The following is an 18,933-nucleotide window of genomic DNA, read 5'->3' as shown; positions in this document are numbered from 1 at the left end:
TTGCGAATTTCCCCCACTGCTTTCACCCTTTTATTAAACTCGAACAGAACACATGTGAAAATCGGTGGTTGGTTGGACTGAGGCTAGCTTGTAATTGCTAAGGTGTGGGTTCGATTCCCGCTGGGGGTTCAAATTTTGTAACAGCCACAAATATGCCCTCATCACCTTCAGTAACGCCATGTAAAGAACGCAAGAGCTGTGCCGTGGTTCCAAATCAACATTAAACATGTCCATTTGCTACTGACTGGATCAGTGTTTGATTCGTTTTGGTAGTCAGAGGCGGAAGTCGCTGCTTTCAGAAACTCTGTCTCTAGTAGGCTTTCTTATAGTAGTAATGTTATTCTAATTCACGAATCAATCGTCATGTAAGGTCATAGGACCTTCATTTCTTATTTTAAGTGACCTTGAGATTTTGAAAGTATTGGTTCTCCACTGGGACTCGAACTCCGATTCTAATTTCTCTCTGGATTTGAACTCTTCGAGATGATACTGTTCCATTTCGTTGTTTCCTCACGATGTCCAACTCCTCCAGGTCTCTACGAACGCCAGGATCCAAACTACGATTGAAAAGGAATTTGATAGTTGACACCTCTTCGTGTAGAGTCAACAACGACGATATGCACAGAGTTGGTGTTTCAGGCAGCATAGAACTATTCCTTGTGTTACCTCTAGCCGCAGACGTGCACAGCTGGTAAAGAAACAATAAATATCTCATGTCTATTCGTAGCTATAAGACAATAGAGAAAGGTGCTAGGTTCGAATTTCTGGCAGGAAAAAATTATTTGTATCGTCGTTTCAGGTTCCGATATCACGCTATTGGCGAACGTATTTAATATCTGACATCTGATTGTGCTTCGTTAACAATTCTTATAGATACTGGGTTCTATTCCCCGTCGACCACCACAGGTTTACTTCATGGCGTTTCACACTTGTGCGTTGGACTTTATTACATATCTTTCGTGGTTACCTCTCAGGGCAATATAAGCTTCACTGGGTTCCCAGTACAGTGCTATCATTTATTTCCAGGTTCAGACATTCGGCCTTTTTGTTATATTGGGGTATTAGTTCACATCCTCATTGACTGCCATAATGAGCAGTGTTCTTTAGTGCCCTCTTGTGGTACACACTGTGTGTAGTCAAACGACTGTATCCTACAGTGTTTCGGCGTTCAGAGGAACTGTGGCACACCTACTTTATGATGGCTGCATTCAGGAGTGGCCCACGATTTTTACTATCAAGTTTACATCGGCTGTCTTTCCGGCCCTGAACGTAATTTCCCTAAGGGGCTCCATAACGCGCCTAAAGTGGGAACTCCCGGCAACTAGCAAACCCCTCCCCCTGTGTGCCTGCTCTGACCCTGCTGAAGGAGTGGCCACCTGTCTACTCACTGAACGAACAGGCGCGGTCACACCGCCATATTGGCCCTCCGCCACTAACGACGCGGACGCGTTAGCAGCTGCCATTCACCCTGCGTTGAGGACGGACAACCGCGGCGTACGCGCAGTTACTATAAATGCCTCGGCAGCAGAGCTTATGGCCATAACAAGCGACACCTGAGGTGACCCATGCGAAGCGCCAAATCTTCCGCCACAGCTACACCCCGAGGCAGCATCCTGAAGACGACTGACCGTAGCCAAAAGCCTCTTCAACAGTCCACGAACTGCAGCCAGCTCCCCCTTCGTCCACAAACAGCCTGTACACATTCTACCCGTCCTAGCAAGACTAACTTAAGAATTAACTGTAAAAGCACAGGCAGAAACCTAAATATGCAACATGCTACTTTCCTGACATGTCATCGATGGAGGCTGTCGCCTTATGAGCTGTGTATCTGGCTGTTCAGAAGAAATGACAGCTGCGCTACTGACTGCTTGACTCTACACTCTACAGTAACAAAAACTCGAAATTACAGCTCTTAAATACAAAAACACACACAGAATTTAAGAAATATACTACTAAGAAAACATAGTAACAGCTAAATACGTAACTTGGCGCTCTGCGGGTATGTAATTGATAATGCCTAAAAAAGAGGTTATAAAACAAACATCAACAAAATGAAACAATAGAAATTAAATATAATCGAATTAGATGATGCGATGCTGAGAGAATTAACATAGGATGTGACACTAAACGTAGCAAATGAGTTTTGCTGTTTGGCAGCAAAGTAACTTGTGGTGGCCGAAGTACAGAGGATATAAAATGCAGACTGGCAACAACAAACAGGCAGTTTTGAAAAAAGAGAAATTTATTAATATCAAATATAAATTTAAGTGTTAGGAAGCCTTTCTGATGGTATTTGTCTGGAGTGTCGCCTTCTACGGAAGTGAAAAGTGGTCGATAACCAGTTCAGATAAGAAGAGAATAGAACCTTTTCGAACGCGGTTCTTCGAGGGCACTTTTTAAGTAAATTAACATTATTATGGCAGATCAAGTAACTTTTATTGAGTGCTGCACTATGCTTCAAAGTGACACAGATACAAGACCCTATTCTTGCAACATAATGAACAACTCTCTGTAAATAACGGGTGGAACTTCTACCAGTCGTTCAGTTTCCCGACGATAGAAATCCGCTCCTCAGTCACTGGATCATTCGAGAACCGCTAGGTGAACGTCATGTTTGTTGGAAAATGTCTTTAAACCCCCGCCCTCCTCCTCAGATGTTGTTTCAGCTTCCCAAAAAGATGGAAATCGTATGGTACGAGATCTAGACTTCCCGATTAGCATCAACGACGTCTGTCGCGACCTTGGTCAAATTGCTGGCACCGTTTCATTACGACTCGACGCGACACTGAGTTTAGTCCATACTTTGACAGAATTTCAGGGTGAATCTGTACGGAATTTAGACTTTTGCCCGCAAGAATCATACTGTCCCGCGAATTTCAATTGCCGCGCCATTTCAATTGTTCATTGTGATGCGCCTGTTATCCGTACCGCAGTAGAACTACAAGTTGCAGTTATTGAACTACAAGAAAAAAACGTAAATTAGTTACAAACTACGGCTTACACACACTTTATTCAACATGTAAACGCCACTACAGATATTCGGATTTACATTATGACATGTTCTATAGGCCTGCCATCATTGGCGATAATGTGGCGCAGGACCCGTTGACTTGTCGGAAGATCGATGCTGTCGATGACCTAGTGAATGGCCGTTTTCAGCTCAGCAATGGTTTTGGGGTTATTGCTGTACATCTTGTCTTTAAAATAACCCCACAAAAAGAACTCGCCTGTGTTCAGATTCAGAGAAGATGGCGACCAGTCGAGGCCTATGCCAGTGGCCTCTGGGTACCCCAGAGCCAGAATAGGGTCCCCAAAGTCCTCATCCAGGACATCAAACGCTCTCCAGCTTCGATGTGGTCGAGCCCCGTCTTGCATGAACCACATCTTGTCGAAATCGGAGTCACTTTCGAAAATGGGGATGAAATCATCTTCCAAAACCTTCATGATACCGTTCGGTAGTCACTGTGCCACCAAGGAATATCGTACCGATTATTCCGTGACTTTGTACAGCACACAGTCACCCATTGAAGGTGAAGAGACTCCTCGACCGCGAAATGTGGATTCTCAGTTCCCAAAATGCGCCAATTTTGGTTACTGACGAACCCAAATGGTTCAAATGGCTCTGAACACTATGGGACTTAACTTCTGAGGTCATCAGTCCCCTAGAACTTAGAACTACTTAAACCTAACTAACCTAAGGACATCACACACATCCATGCCTGAGGCAGGATTCGAATTTGCTACCGTAGCGGTCGCGCGGTTGCAGACTGTAGCGCCTAGAACCGCACGGCCACTCCGTCCGGATAGACGAACCCATCTAAATGAAAGTGGGCTTCGTTGCTAAACCGATCCATACTGCGCATACTAATTCCCATCATTCCCCGCGGCCAACCTTGCAGTTTTAACGTCCTAGCGCAAACCGTTCAGAAATTATGACGATTTTATTTCACGTAGGTCAATAATTGTCACTCTGTGTGCGTGAAGAGAAACACGGAACGTTTACTGTCTTCTGGCAATGCACTACTCTTGTTGCGCAATGGTCTTAGCGTGGTACGACTTGTGTAGTTTACTTTCTGTAGTCCATAAGTACAGAAAAATGTTGAAGGTAGGCGAATATATCGAATATTTAATGAGGAGGTGCCAAACGAATTGGGGAAAAAGGAAATATGTAGCACAACCTCACTAAATGAAGAAATCGTTTGATAGAACACATGAGGCGTCACGAGACTGTTAGTTTGGTAATGGAGGGTTGTGTGGGAAGTTAACATTGTAGAGGGAGACCAAGGTTTGAGCACAATAAGTTGGTACGAATGCGAGAAGGTTATTCAGAGATGAAGGGACTTCCACAGGATAAAATAGCGTGAACAACTGAATTAAACCAGTCTTCGGACTGAAGGCCACACAAGAATTACGACAGTACTGCCCTCAGGTTCACTGCGTCCAATGCCACACTAAGGTAATGTAAAGCTGATCTCAACCCGAATGTCGCTTTACTACGCATATAGTATGCCCTTATCTTCCTCCGACCTTTCAACTGAATTAACTGCCCGGTTATATGGGAACTTAGAACTATTACTGTCAATCCAAGACAGATTCAAAGACTATTTCCAGCCCATCAGTTGAGTAACACGGAAGTGCGGCGTGTTCTTCAAGTATATGTAGCTCACCTGATTTTAAATACGAATTTTATTACTTAAAATGGTGACATTGTCGTCACTGGGATATACCGATCGCAATACAGTTATGAAACTTGTATTCTTCGCAAAGTATTTTTATTAACATGTGACCGGTTTTAAGGCAGTATCTGCTGCTTATGATACTACAGTTCGCACTGAAGTGCTATTCGTAACCGAGCATTTTATATCTGATGGTAGGAAATAAGGCATTGGAATTGGTCACATGTTAATAAAAACACTTTGCAATCGAGATAGAAAAAATTGTACGATTAACGTTTTAAAAGTGACCACTGACAGAAAAAAGTTACAGGGCCGACAGGGGATCGAGCCCATGCCCTTTGTATTCATAGACTGGCAAGAATCCACTTTTTTACTTAAAAATGATTTTTGTCAATACAAATCATGTAATGACAGGTACAAATGCAAAGTAACACCTTTGTACAAATATTTTCTGTTATCTTGCTGTATTATCTATGTGATCAGTCGTATTTGTGAACAATTCATTGTATTTATACGTATGAAATTCTTTCTTGGTCTACACTATCCACAAAATGTATATATATATATATATATATATATATATATATATATATATATATATATATATAAATTTTGTGGATAGTGTATATATGTAATATATATAATCTCTTTTGCCTTTTCTGTTTTTGTGGCCTTATTAGCATGAATTAAAGGACTTCTTTGAGAAATGCTTGTTGTGAATTACTTTTCAAAAAATAAAAATGGTTAGTTATAGAAACTGCACAGTCACAATAAGAAATGATTGCACTTTTTATTTTTGCGCTGTTGACTCACTCTTTCAGACAACAAAAATATAACACTACTATGACTCGCATATCATGACTCTGCTGCAGCAAATCTACCAAGAGGACAAAAGTAAATATTTTAAAAATAACACTTAAATCGAGACTAAGGGCACAGCTCGTTTGAAAAACAAATACTCATGATGTGACACCAGTTAATGCTTAAGAATTTCAGTGTGAGTGTTATTGAACTCTGGAAGTTTCTTTCGAATAACATGTGGTGATTTATTTCTCTATTTCTCAATGTGGGTCTGTAATTTGTATTTTTTCAGTTCTTCACATTAGTCTAGTAACTGGAGTAGTTTTCTTTCAGATTTATTTTTAAACCCCGGTTTTTTGCCCTGTTTCAACATTTCAATCTCTTCTTGTCGTTCCGACAAGAGTCTTTCCAACTTCTCCTTGTGTCGTCATTCTCCTCTGTCTTTATGTTTCATGCTTTGTAAAATTTATTCATCTTCTTCTTCTTGGCAGTATTTGTCTCCTATTCCAGTTCATTATTAAGCTCCTCTCTCTCACGAATTAAGTTTAAAAAGGAAAGCTTTGTGCCGCAAAAAGGATTGAACTTTGGATCGCTTTCTATGTTATTTGCCAAGTTTTTCGTATTGTGTACTGATATCTCGGATGACACACCACGTGGCCTATATTTGAAGTTCTTCTGAAGTCAGGATTATGAAAATTATGTTAGAAATAAAACAGTTACTGTTGCGAGGTTATTTTTATTTAAAAGTAACGCGTTTCGCTGTGGTTGAGCATCATCAGATTATGTAATACTATCAAATGAAGTTCATTGCCCCGGATACCAAAGCTCTACGTCAGCCGTACACACATAAAACCGTCTGGATGAAAATCCGGTTTTTAAAATAACTAAAAAGAGCTGTGGGAACCTTTGAACTTATACGGCAGCAAGTAGATCAGAGTGTAGAGCCACGCGCACGTGTTGGTCTGGATGCCAAACTGAGCGGTCAGGTTTTCATCTTATCCGGTCTCTATCAAACAACCTTCGAGAAACTTCCTTTCCATGAAAATGGGCTCCGAACGTGGCTCGGCGAGTTTTTTGCCTCAAAACCACGTGATTTCCACAAACGCGGAATCGAAAAGTTTCCCCAGCATGATGACTGAAGTCTATGTCCACAGTCGCGGAATCGAAAAGTTTCCCCAGCATTGACAGGCTGTTGTAATTAGCGAAGGAGAATATATATCCGATGACTGAAGTCTGTGTTATGCGTATCTGTTGGTTTAGTAAATTTATGGAAAGAAAGCAGGTGTTGACAGATGTGAAAATTACCAAACTATCAGTTTAATAAGTCACGGCTGCAAAATACTAACGCGAATTCTTTATAGACGAATGGAAAAACTGGTAGAAGCCGACCTCGGGGAAGATCGGTTTGGATTCCGTAGAAATGTTGTAACACGTGAGGCAATACTGACCTTACGACTTATCTTAGAAGAAAGATTAAGGAAAGGCAAACCTACGTTTCTAGCATTTGTAGACTTAGAGAAAGCTTTTGACAATGTTGACTGGAATACCCTCTTTCAAATTCTAAAGGTGGCAGTGGTAAAATACAGCGAACGAAAGGCTATTTACAGTTTGTACAGGAACCAGGTGGCAGTTATAAGAGTCGAGGGGCACGAAAGGGAAGCAAAGGTTGGGAAGGGAGTAAGACAGGGTTGTAGCCTCTCCCCGATGTTATTCAATCTGTATATTGAGCAAGCAGTAAAGGAAACAAAAGAAAAATTCGGAGTAGGTATTAAAATTCATGGAGAAGAAATAAAAACTTTGAGGTTTGCCGATGACATTGTAATTCTGTCAGAGACAGCAAAGGACTTGGAAGAGCAGTTGAACGGAATGGACAGTGTCTTGAAAGGAGGATATGAGATCAACATCAACAAAAGCAAAACGAGGATAATGGAATGTAGTCGAATTAAGTCGGGTGATGCTGAGGGAATTAGATTAGGAAATGAGACACTTAAAGTAGTAAAGGAGTTTTGCTATTTGGGGAGCAAAATAACTGATGATGGTCGAAGTAGAGAGAATATAAAATGTAGACTAGCAATGGCAAGGAAAGTGTTTGTGAAGAAGAGAAATTTGTTAACATCGAGTATAGATTTAAGTGTCAGGAAGTCGTTTCTTAAAGTATTTGTATGGAGTGTAGCCATGTATGGAAGTGAAACATGGACGATAACTAGTTTGGACAAGAAGAGAATAGAAGCTTTCGAAATGTGGTGCTACAGAAGAATGCTGAAGATTAGATGGGTAGATCACATAACTAATGAGGAGGTATTGAATAGAATTGTGGAGAAGAGGAGTTTGTGGCACAACTTGATAAGAAGAAGGGACCGGTTGGTAGGACATGCTCTGAGTCATCAAGGGATCACAAATTTAGCATTGGAGGGCAGTGTGGAGGGTAAAAATCGTAGAGGGAGACCAAGAGATGAATACACTAAGCAGATTCCGAAGGATGTAGGTTGCAGTAAGTACTGGGAGATGAAGAACCTTGCACAGGATAGAGTAGCGTGGAGAGCTGCATCAAACCAGTCTCAGGACCGAAGACCACAACAACAACAACATGGAAAAATGCAACTTTGACATCAACATTAATGTTTTTTAATTGGTCTTGTTTTATTGCTATTAACAATATCTGCATTTGGTTTGGGATGGCATCGGGCTTCTTGCTGTAAATGGCAGTCGACCAGGTGAAGATTTAAACTGGCGAAGTGAAATTTCCATGGCGCGCGAAGAACAGCCGCAGGTATCGCCCGATCTCTGGGTTACTCATGCAACAAAGGTAATGCAAAACAAACATTTCGTAGTGCTATAGTTCATCACGTCACGAGTGCTTAGACATATAAAAATGTGAGTATTTTTAAGCGATTTTTGAAGTAATAAATTATTATACAAATATTTACAAAGGACATAAGATCAAATGAGGCAAAAGGGATAGATAACATTCCATCAGAATTTCTAAAATCATTGGGGGAAGTGGCAACAAAACGACTATTCACGTTGGTGTGTAGAATGTCTGTCGACATATCATCTGACTTTCGGAAAAGCATCACCCACAGAATTCCGAAGACGCCAAGAGCTGACAAGTGCGAGAATTATCGCACAATTAGCTTAACAGCTCAAGCATCCAAGTTGCCCACAAGAATAATATACAGAAGAATGGAAAAGAAAATTGAGGATGCGCTAGATGACGATCAGTTTGGCTTCAGGAAATGTAAAGGCACGAGAGAGGCAATTCTGACGTTGTGGTTAATAATGGAAGCAAGACTAAAGTAAAATCAAGACACGTTGATAGGATTTGTCGACCTGAAAAAAGCGTTAGATAACGTAAAATAGTGCAAGCTGTTCGAAATTCTGAGAAAAGTAGGGGTAAGTTATAGGGAGAGACAGGTCATATACAATAAGTACAACAGCCAAGAGGGAATAATGAGAGCGGACGACCAAGAACGAAGAGTTCGTATTAAAAAAGGATGTAAGACAAGGACGCAGAATTTCGCCCCTACTGTTCAATATTTACATCGAGGAAGCAATGATGGAAATAAAAGAGAGGTTCAGGAGTGGAATTAAAATACAAGGTGAAAGGATATCAACGATACGATTCGCTGATGACATTGCTATCCTGAGTGAAAGTGAAGAAGAATTACATGATCTGAGGAACGTAATTAACAATCTAACGACTACATAATACGGATTGAGAGTAAATAGAAGAAAGACGAACGTACTGAGAAGTAGTAGAAATGAGAACGGCGAGAAACTTAACATCACTATTGATGGTCACAAAGTAGATGAAGTTAAGGAATTCTGCTACCTAGGCAGTAAAATAACTAATGACGGACGGAGGAAGGAGGACATCAAAAGTAGACTAGCAATGTCAAAATGGGCATTCCTGGCTAAGAGAAGTCTACTAATATCAAATGTCGGCCCTAATTTGAGGAAGAAATTTCTGAGAATGTACGTCTGGAGTACAGCATTGTATGGTAGTGAAACATAGACTGTGGGAAAACCGGAACAGAAGAGAATCGAAGCATTTGAGATGTGGCGCTACAGACGAATGTTGACAATTCAGTGGTCTGATAAGGTAAGGAGTGAGGAGGTTCTGTGCAGAATCGGAGAGGAAAGGAATATGTGGGAAACACTGATAAGGAGGAAGAGACAGGATGATAAGATATCTCTTAATACATGAGGGAATGACTTCCGTGGTACTAGAGGGAACAGTAGAGGGCAAAAACTGTAGAGGAAGATAGAGATTGAAATAGATCCAGCAAATAATTGAGGACATAGGTTGCAAGTGCTACTCTGGGATGAAGAGGTTGGCACAGGAGAAGAATTCGTGGCGGGCCGAATCAAACCAGTCAGAAGACCGATGACCAAAAAAGAAATTTACAAAGGTGGCATACTGACGATTGGCAAAATGTAAATTTGAAAAAAAAAACACTTTTTACTGTTACATTAAAAAGTTATTACCATAAAAACCATTAATATTAATTCACATCATATTATGCAGAATATATGAAGGTAATGTCTGTTCCAGAAAGAACAGATAGCCCCGATGACCGTGCAGCTTCGGAACAGATACTACCTTCATACATAGTTAAAATATGGCTACCCGGCCATTGACCTTCTTGTGCGAACGCACACGCTATGCCCAAACTTGTACGGGACTTTGTAGATTAATCTGCCACGAGTAATGAGTGGGTTGGGAAAATATCTGTTAGGCGCACTACGAATGTAGTGGTGTGGACATGTTGGGAATGTGGGTCTCACTGGGAGCGTACAAGGGATAAGTCTCTGCAGGCGTACTACCCTCTGTGCCCGCGCTGGCTAAGATGGAGCCGGCACGGTAGCTCAGCGTGTTCGGTCAGAGGGCTGCGTGCTTTCTGTAATAAAAAAAAAGCTGAGTCAAGGCATCAACGATCTACTTGAATGAATGTCTTGCGACGTCCGCCCAGACCAAACGCAACGAACTGTATCGAACAAAATAAGAAAATTAAAAAAAGAAGGATGGATAGAGCGTCTGCCTTGTAAGCAGGAGATCCCAGGTTCGAGTCCCTGTCGGGGCACACATTTTCAACATGTCCCCAATGATGTATATCAGCGTCTGTTTGCAGCTAGGGTGTCGATTTAATTATCATTTATACAGAATACTTTATTACGTATCACTGACTCAGTAAAATCCACAAAGATACAACCCAAATTCTGTATCACTAAAACATATGCGAGTGTTTGACACAGTGAGTGTCCGACTCATGCTACGTGAGGTACGTCTTGTTATGACCAGACGATACTACGCTGTGGGTTTTTTTATTGCTCTAGGAGATGGCTCATTGTAACTAGAACATATGAAATACTAGTTCACTTTATTACATGAATGATAAAAATTTTCACTTAACTTGATACAATCCTTTGTCGCAACAGTGCTTGAGTATTTACAACTGTTACTGACTATTAAAGCATCCCATGTTGCATACAGTCAAACTGTTCTGAAGTACAATGTCCAACAACTACAAGAATTCATCTGTTACTTGAGTCACACTTTAGCCCTCCTCAATGATACTGGCTGCTTCAACTGAGGTCTTGAACTGAGGCGGAGTGCTTCCATGCTAGGCTCTGTATTGATCTCGGCGAGCGAGGACACTGCTGTGCTGACAAGGGAAGCTCCCCATCGCACCCCCCTCAGATTTAGTTATAAGTTGGCACAGTGGACAGGCCTTGAAAAACTGAACACAGATCAATCGAGAAAACAGGAAGACGTTGTGTGGAACTATGAAAAAATAAGCAAAATATACAAACTGAGTAGTCCATGCGCAAGATCGGCAACATGAAGGATAGCATGAGCTCAGGAGCGCCGTGGTCCCGTGGTTAGCGTGAGCAGCTGCGGAACAAGAGGTCCTTGGTTCAAGTCTTCCCTCGAGTGAAAAGGTTTATTTTCGCAAAGTTATGATCTCTCCATTCGTTCATTGACATCTCTGTTCACTGTAATAAGTTTAGTGTCTGTGTTTTGCGACCGCTCCGCAAAACCGTGCAATTAGTAGACGAAAGGACGTGCCTCTCCAATGGGAACCGAAAACATTTGATCGCAAGGTCATAGGTCAACCGATTCCTCCACAGGAAACAACGTCTGATATATTCTATACGACAATGGTGACGGCATGTGCGTCACATGACAGGAATATGTTGTCGACTCACCTAACTTGTACACTTGGCGAATGGGTAAAAAGATTCTTCTACCTTGCCCGATTTAGGTTTTCTTGTGGATGTGATAATCACTCCAAAAAAAGTGATGAAGACATAAGAGTTTGTCACATAAACTGCAACAAATGAATGCAACAGTTTCACAGTCGGCGCAGTTACCTCGCATCGGACGGACGGACGGACAGATAATAATTGTCTGAAAATAAAAAATTGAACTTTTCACTCGAGGGAAGACTTGAACCAAGGACCTCTCGTTCCGCAGCTACTCACGCTAACCACGGGACCACGCCGCTCCTGAGCTCACGCTATCCTTTATGTTGCCGATCTTGCGCATGGACTACTCAGTTTGTATATTTTGCTTATTTTTCTCATAGTTCCACACAACTTCTTCCTGTTTTCTCGATTGATATGTGTTCAGTTTTTCCAGGCCTATTCACTGTGCCAACTTATAACTAAATCTGAGGGGGCTGCGATGGGGAGGTTCTCTTGTGAGAGAGAGGGTGTGCCTTCTTCAGTCTCTCTCACTCATCGTTGCGGATTGCAGCGAGACATCGCTAATTTCTGTGGTATCGATGTGCTTCGCCGAGTTTGGTGTGGCGCCGCGATCTTTGGATGATACCACACGCCTCGCACGATGGTTGTATGCTGTAGTTCAGTACCCACTTTAGAATACGTTCCTATTGCGCCAGCTTACTATTATCGATCGATCGATGCAGCCGTCCGAGCAGATGGTAAGTGTGTATGGCTTGTGTGTTGTTGTGGTGCGCAGAGCACACTGAAGCGGCGCGAGCACCTGCAGGAGTCCAAGTTCTTCGCGTGCACGTGCGCGCGCTGCGCCGACCCCACCGAGCTGGGCACGATGGTGGGCGCGCTCAAGTGCCCACGATGCGCCTGCGACGCCGGCGTCGTGCTCTCCGCGGCGCCGCTAGACCCGGACGCTCCCTGGCGCTGCACCAACGCCAAGTGCCCCGGGTACACCATCGCCGCCGCCAACGTGCGCATGCTCATGGACAGGTACGTCACGCAGTTCACAGCTGTACCCACTAGTACTTACCCAACCGGCCCGCATCTCGTGGTCGTGCGGTAGCGTTCTCGCTTCCCACGCCCGGGTTCCCGGGTTCGATTCCCGGCGGGGTCAGGGATTTTCTCTGCCTCGTGATGGCTGGGTGTTGTGTGATGTCCTTAGGTTAGTTAGGTTTAAGTAGTTCTAAGTTCTAGGGGACTGATGACCATAGCTGTTAAGTCCCATAGTGCTCAGAGCCATTTGAACCATTTGAACTTACCCAACCCTGAAGCCTCGTTTACACTACGACGAAACAAAAAATGGTTCAAATGGCTCTAAGCACTACGGGGCTCAACATCTGAAGTCATCAGTCCCCTAGAGCTACTTAAACCTAACTTACATCTACATCTACATCCATACTCCGCAAACCACCTGACGGTCTGTGGCGGAGGGTACCTTGAGTACCTCTATCGGTTCTCCCTTCTATTCCAGTCTCGTATTCTTCGTGGAAAGGAGGATTGTCGGTATGCTTCTGTGTGGGCTCGAAACTCTCTGATTTTATCCTCGTGGTCTCTTCGCGAGATATACGTAGGAGGGAGCAATATACTGCTTGACTCCTCGGTGAAGGTATGTTCTCGAAACTTCAACAAAAGCCCGTACCGAGCTGCTAAGCGTCTCTCCTGCAGAGTCTTCCACTGGAGTTTATTTATCATCTCCGTAACGCTTTCGCGGTTGCTAAATGATCCTGTAACGAAGCGTGCTGCTCTCCTTTGGATCTTCTCTATCTCTTCTATCAATTCTATCTGGTACGGATCCCGCACTGCTGAGCAGTATTCAAGCAATGGGCGAACAAGCGTACTGTAACCTACTTCCTCTGTTTTCCGATTGCATTTCCTTAGGATTCTTCCAATGAATCTCAATCTGGCATCTGCTTTACCAACGATCAACTTTATATGATCATTCCATTTTAAATCCCTCCTAATGCATACTCCCAGATAATTTATGGAATTAACTGCTTCCAGTTGCTGACCTGCTATTTTGTAGCTACATGATAAGGGATCTATCTTTCTATGTATTCGCAGCACATTACACTTGTCTACATTGAGATTCAATTGCCATTCCCTGCACCATGCGTCAATTCGCTGCAGATCCTCCTGCATTTCAGTACGATTTTCCAATGTTACAACCTCTCGATATACCACAGCATCATCCGCAAAATGCCTCAGTGAACTTCCGATGTCGTCCACAAGGTCATTTATGTATATTGTGAATAGTAACGGTCCTACGACACTCCCCTGCGGCACACCTGAAATCACTCTTACTTCGGAAGACTTCTCTCCGTTGAGAATGACATGCTGCGTTCTGTTATCTAGGAACTCTTCAATCCAATCACACACCTAAGAACATCACACACAACCATGTCCGAGGTAGGATTCGAACCTGCGACCGTAGCAGCGGTGCAGTCCCGGGCTGAAGTGCGTAGAACCGCTCTTTTTTTTCCGTAGCGGACGTCACATGACATCCGTTGTGAAGTTCGTTGTTGATCTTTTCACTCAGTTTATTACAGAGACCAGCCAGCTCTCTGACCGAACACGCTGAGCTGCCATGCCGGCGCTCGGCCACAGCGGCCTGCTACACTGGAACGGATGCAAGTGAACATAAGCGAATGAGCATTCGCAGGCAGTCTACACCTACATCTACATCTACATGGTTACTCCGCAATTCACACTTAAGTGTCTGGCATCTACAACTACATTTATACTCCGCAAGCCACCTAACGGTGTGTAGCGGAGGGCACTTTACGTGCCACTGTCATTACCTCCCTTTCCTGTTCCGGTCGTGTATCGTTCGCGGGAAGAACGACAGCCGGAAAGCCTCCGTGCGCGCTCGAATCTCTCTAATTTTACATTCGTGATCTCCTCGGGAGGTATAAGTAGGGGGAAGTAAGACCGGGTGATCAAAAAGTCAGTATAAATTTGAAAACTGAATAAATCACGGAATAATGTAGATAGAGAGGTACAAATTGACACACTTGGAATGACATGAGGTTTTATTAGAACCAAAAAAATACAAACGTTCAAAAAATGTCCGACAGATGGCGCTTCATCTGATCAGAATAGCAATAATTAGCATAACAAAGTAAGACAAAGCAAAGATGATGTTCTTTACAGCAAATGCTCAAGATGTCCACCATCATTCCTCAACAATAGCTGTAGTTGAGGAATAATGTTGTGAACAGCACTGTAAAGCATGTCCGGAGTTGTTGTGAGGCATTGGCGTCGGATGTTGTCTTTCAGCATCCCTAGAGATGTCGGTCGATCACGATACACTTACGACTTCAGGTAACCCCAAAGCCAATAATCGCACGGACTGAGGTCTGGGGACCTGGGAGGCCAAACATGACGAAAGTGGCGGCTGAGCACACGATCATCACCAAACGACGCGCGCAAGAGATCTTTCACGCGTCTAGCAATACTTTGTTGTTGTTGTTTTTTTTTGTTCTAATAAAACCACATGTCATTCCAAGCATGTGTGTCAAATTTTGCCTATCTACATTATTCCGTGGTTTATTAAGTTTTCAAATTTATACTGACTATTTGATTACCCGGTATATTCGATACCTCATCCAGAAACGCACCTTCTCGAAACCTGGACAGCAAGCTACACCGCGATGCAGAGCGCCTCTCTTTCAGAGTCTGCCACTCGAGTTTGCTAAACATCTCAGTAACGCTATCACGGTTACCAAATAACCCTGTGACGAAACGCGCCGCTCTTCTTTAGACCTTCTCCATCTCCTCTGTCAACCCGACCTGGTACGGATCCCACACTGATGAGCAATACTCAAGTATAGGTCTACCATTTTGTGTTTTTTGATACTACCATTTTGATACTACTTCTCTACCATTCCACTCTCGAATGGCGCTTGGGAAAAAGGAACACCTAAATCTTTCCGTTCGATGTCTGATTTCTCCTATTTTATTATGATGATAATTTCTCCCTACGTAGGTAGGTCTCAACAAAATATTTACGCATTCGGAAGAGAAAGTTGGTGATTGAAATTTCGTAAATAGATCTCGCCGCAAAGAAAACCGCCTTTGTTTCACTGACTGCCACCCCAACTCGCGTATCTTATCAGTGACACACTCACACCTATTGCGCGATAACACGAAACGAGCTGCCCTTCTTTGCACTTTTTCGATGTCCTCCGTCAATCCTACCTTCTAAGGATCCCATACCGCGCACCAATTTTCCAGCAGAGGACGGACAAGTGTAATGTAGCCTTTCTCTTTAGTGGGTTTGTCGCATCTTCTAAGTGTCCTGCCAACAAAGCGCAGTCTTTGTTTCGCCTTCCGCACAATATTGTCTATGAGATCTTTCCAATTTAAGTTGCTCGTAATTGTAATTCCTAGGTATTTAGACGAATTGACAGCCCTTAGATTTATGCGATTTATCGTATACCCAAAATTTAACGGATTTCTTTTAGTACCCATGTGGATGACCTCGCACTTCTCTTTGTTTAGTGCCAGTTGCCACTTATCGCACCATACAGAAATTCTCTCTAGATCATTTTGTAATTGGAATTGATCGTCTGATGATTTTACAAGACGGTAAATTACAGCGTCATCTGCAAACAATCTAAGGGGGCTCCTCAGACTATCACCTAGATCATTTATGCAAAACAGGAACAGCAGAGGGCCTATGACACTACCTTGCGGAACGCCAGATATCACTTCTGTTCTACTCGATGATTTACCTTCTCTGACTACGAACTGTGGTCTCTCTGAGAGAAAATCACGAATCCAGTCACACAACTGAGACGATGCTCCATATGCACGCAATTTGATTAATAGTCGCTTGTGAGGAACGGTATCAAAAGCCTTCTGGAAATCTAGGAATATGGAATCGATCTGAGATCCCTTGTCAACAGCACTCATTACTTCATGAGAATAAAGAGCTAGCTGTGTTGCACAGGAATATTTTCTGAATCCGTGTTAGTTATGTAGTCATTTTCTTCAAGGTGATTCATAATGTTCGAGTACAGCATATGCTCAAAAGTCCTACTGCAAATTGAGATCAGCGATATGGGTCTGTAATTTAGTGGTTTACTCCTATTTTCTTTCTTGAATATTGGTGTGACCTGTGCTACTTTGCAGTCTTTAGGAACAGACCTTTCGTCAAGTGAGCTATTGTATATGATTGCTAAGAAAGGCGCTATTGTGTCTGCATACTCTGAAAGGAACCTGATTGGTATACCATCTGGACGGGAAGACTTGCCTTTCTTAAGTGATCGGAGTTGTTTCGCAACACCTAAGATATCTACTTTTATGTCACTCATGCTAACAGCTGTTCTGGCTTCGAATTCTGGAATATTTACTTCGTCTTCTTTCGCGAAGGAATTATGGAAAATTGTATTTAGTTACTCCTCTTTAGTTAGAAGTATTCACCGCCATTCTCTTGTACCCGGCAACAAGCCTTCATTCGGTTGGTTGGTTGATTTGGGGTAGAGGATCAAACAGCGAGGTCATCTGCGAGAGCAGGGGTGCACCTGAAACACTACGCACGTTGGACACCAGCACCACTGCCGATCCTTCTCGATCCACACATCAGCAACAAGCAGTTAACACTGGAATGAACGGTAGATAACAACATGAGAGAACGAGCGTACCCTTTCGATCCTAATTTACGATCGCTGTAATATTCCTCTTTTTTTCGCGCAAATAATCGTCACACAGTTTTCACGAGATTCAACACTAGCTGTAGCCACGAAAAGCAAAAATTTGACGTTGGGATAGGGTTATTTTACATGACGAGTGCGCTTTTTTCCACGAAGCAAACAAAGTGACGTAGGAAAAAGAGCAACGTAAGTATGGAATTTGTACGTAAGCGTGAAACGCGTGGAGAAAGTGCACTTAATACTGAATTGTAGCTCCAGTCGTCCTTAGCATTATCGGCATTCCAAAACTTCGCACATACGTCGGTTGACGCTTTTCGCTCGCTTCTCATCACATCTGTGGACGAAATTTAAAAGCAGGTCACTGATTTCCAATGAGCAGCATTACGTGAAGAAAGGCTAGCGTTTACACTCTAGTTATTAGAAACTGGAGACATGTACGTCAGAAATTGTTTCGTATTTCAATAGCTGCTGAACCTCAGATAGTTTCTGATGTTTGCAGTGACATACCCTAAGCACTTCATGGATTTTTATCAAAATATATATAAGGAAGACAATGTCAATAAAGTATTATTAATGGAATCTGAAATATGTATAGAATGTCCACATACGATACTCCATACATACTGTTATATATTTTTTTAGAGGGGGGGATAGCATGACCGCGGGAAAACTGATTTTACTTATTCGTTTATTTTGTCAAAAACCTCTAAAATAGCAATGATATATCAGCCGTGTTATTATAGCTGCCATGAACGTTCTCTTGGACTGCGAATGTTCATCAGAGACAAACGTGTGGTCAGGAGTGGCCCTGGGAAGTCTAATAGGGCCGCCCTTTTTCTCTATATAAAATGGCTACTCGTTTATTAAGGTCTTTTCGGCCACGATAGCAGATCTCAATATTATTGAACCCTTGTGCGCTACTTTGGAGAGAAGAGTGCTTAATCGCTACTCCGCCCCCCCCCCCCCCCCCCTCCCTCCATCATCGTTATCGGAACTTGCCACAATTTTGCCGGAGAAACGGAATCAGATTCCCTTGAAAACCATACAGGACCTGTATTTATCCATTCTGAGACAACTGGAAGCTGTTTTGAATGGCAACGGGTTTCCTACACAGTTTTAGGCAGGGTAATGTGTTGCGTTTTTGAGTTTTTTTTTAATATATTCGTCCAGCCCCTGTAGTAGTTAACTGAACCCGTACTAATGGTAAAGAACGTCTATACTGCTGCGCGTCCTGCATTTCATACAGTATAAAGACTTCGTTTTTTCGTGTGTTTGTTTTCCGAAAGTAACTAACGAAGTCCTTATAGCTTCTGAGGACGTATTCAGATTTGAGGGACGAAAGGCTAGGCACAGAAATACCTGATACTCACACAACTAAAATCACTCAGAAAGTAAATACTGGCGATGAAGGCCTACGTTGTATGATACATAGAATGGTACACAAAATCACGTTGTATGATACATAGAATGGTACACAAAATCAGTAGAAACCTAGATAATAGCCAGAGACTTTAGAGTCTGAAGACCGGGTACATGGAGGCAGCTGATTTGTTGGATTTGAT

General features: G+C 42.7%; 1 protein-coding gene across 1 annotated transcript in view; it reads left to right on the top strand.

The window, feature by feature from the left end:
- The window catches only part of LOC124777099 (SET domain-containing protein SmydA-8-like), a 302,158-nt gene that overhangs the window by 262,727 nt on the left and 20,498 nt on the right, over positions 1-18,933 (top strand). The window contains exon 6 of the mRNA XM_047252380.1: positions 12,463-12,707. Within this exon, the coding sequence (XP_047108336.1) occupies positions 12,463-12,707 (245 nt within the window). The remainder of the gene's footprint in view (positions 1-12,462; positions 12,708-18,933) is intronic.

This window comes from Schistocerca piceifrons, chromosome 2, assembly GCF_021461385.2.
Source record: "Schistocerca piceifrons isolate TAMUIC-IGC-003096 chromosome 2, iqSchPice1.1, whole genome shotgun sequence".
Lineage (NCBI taxonomy): Eukaryota > Metazoa > Arthropoda > Insecta > Orthoptera > Acrididae > Schistocerca > Schistocerca piceifrons.
This window is presented reverse-complemented; position numbering and strand designations above follow the sequence as displayed.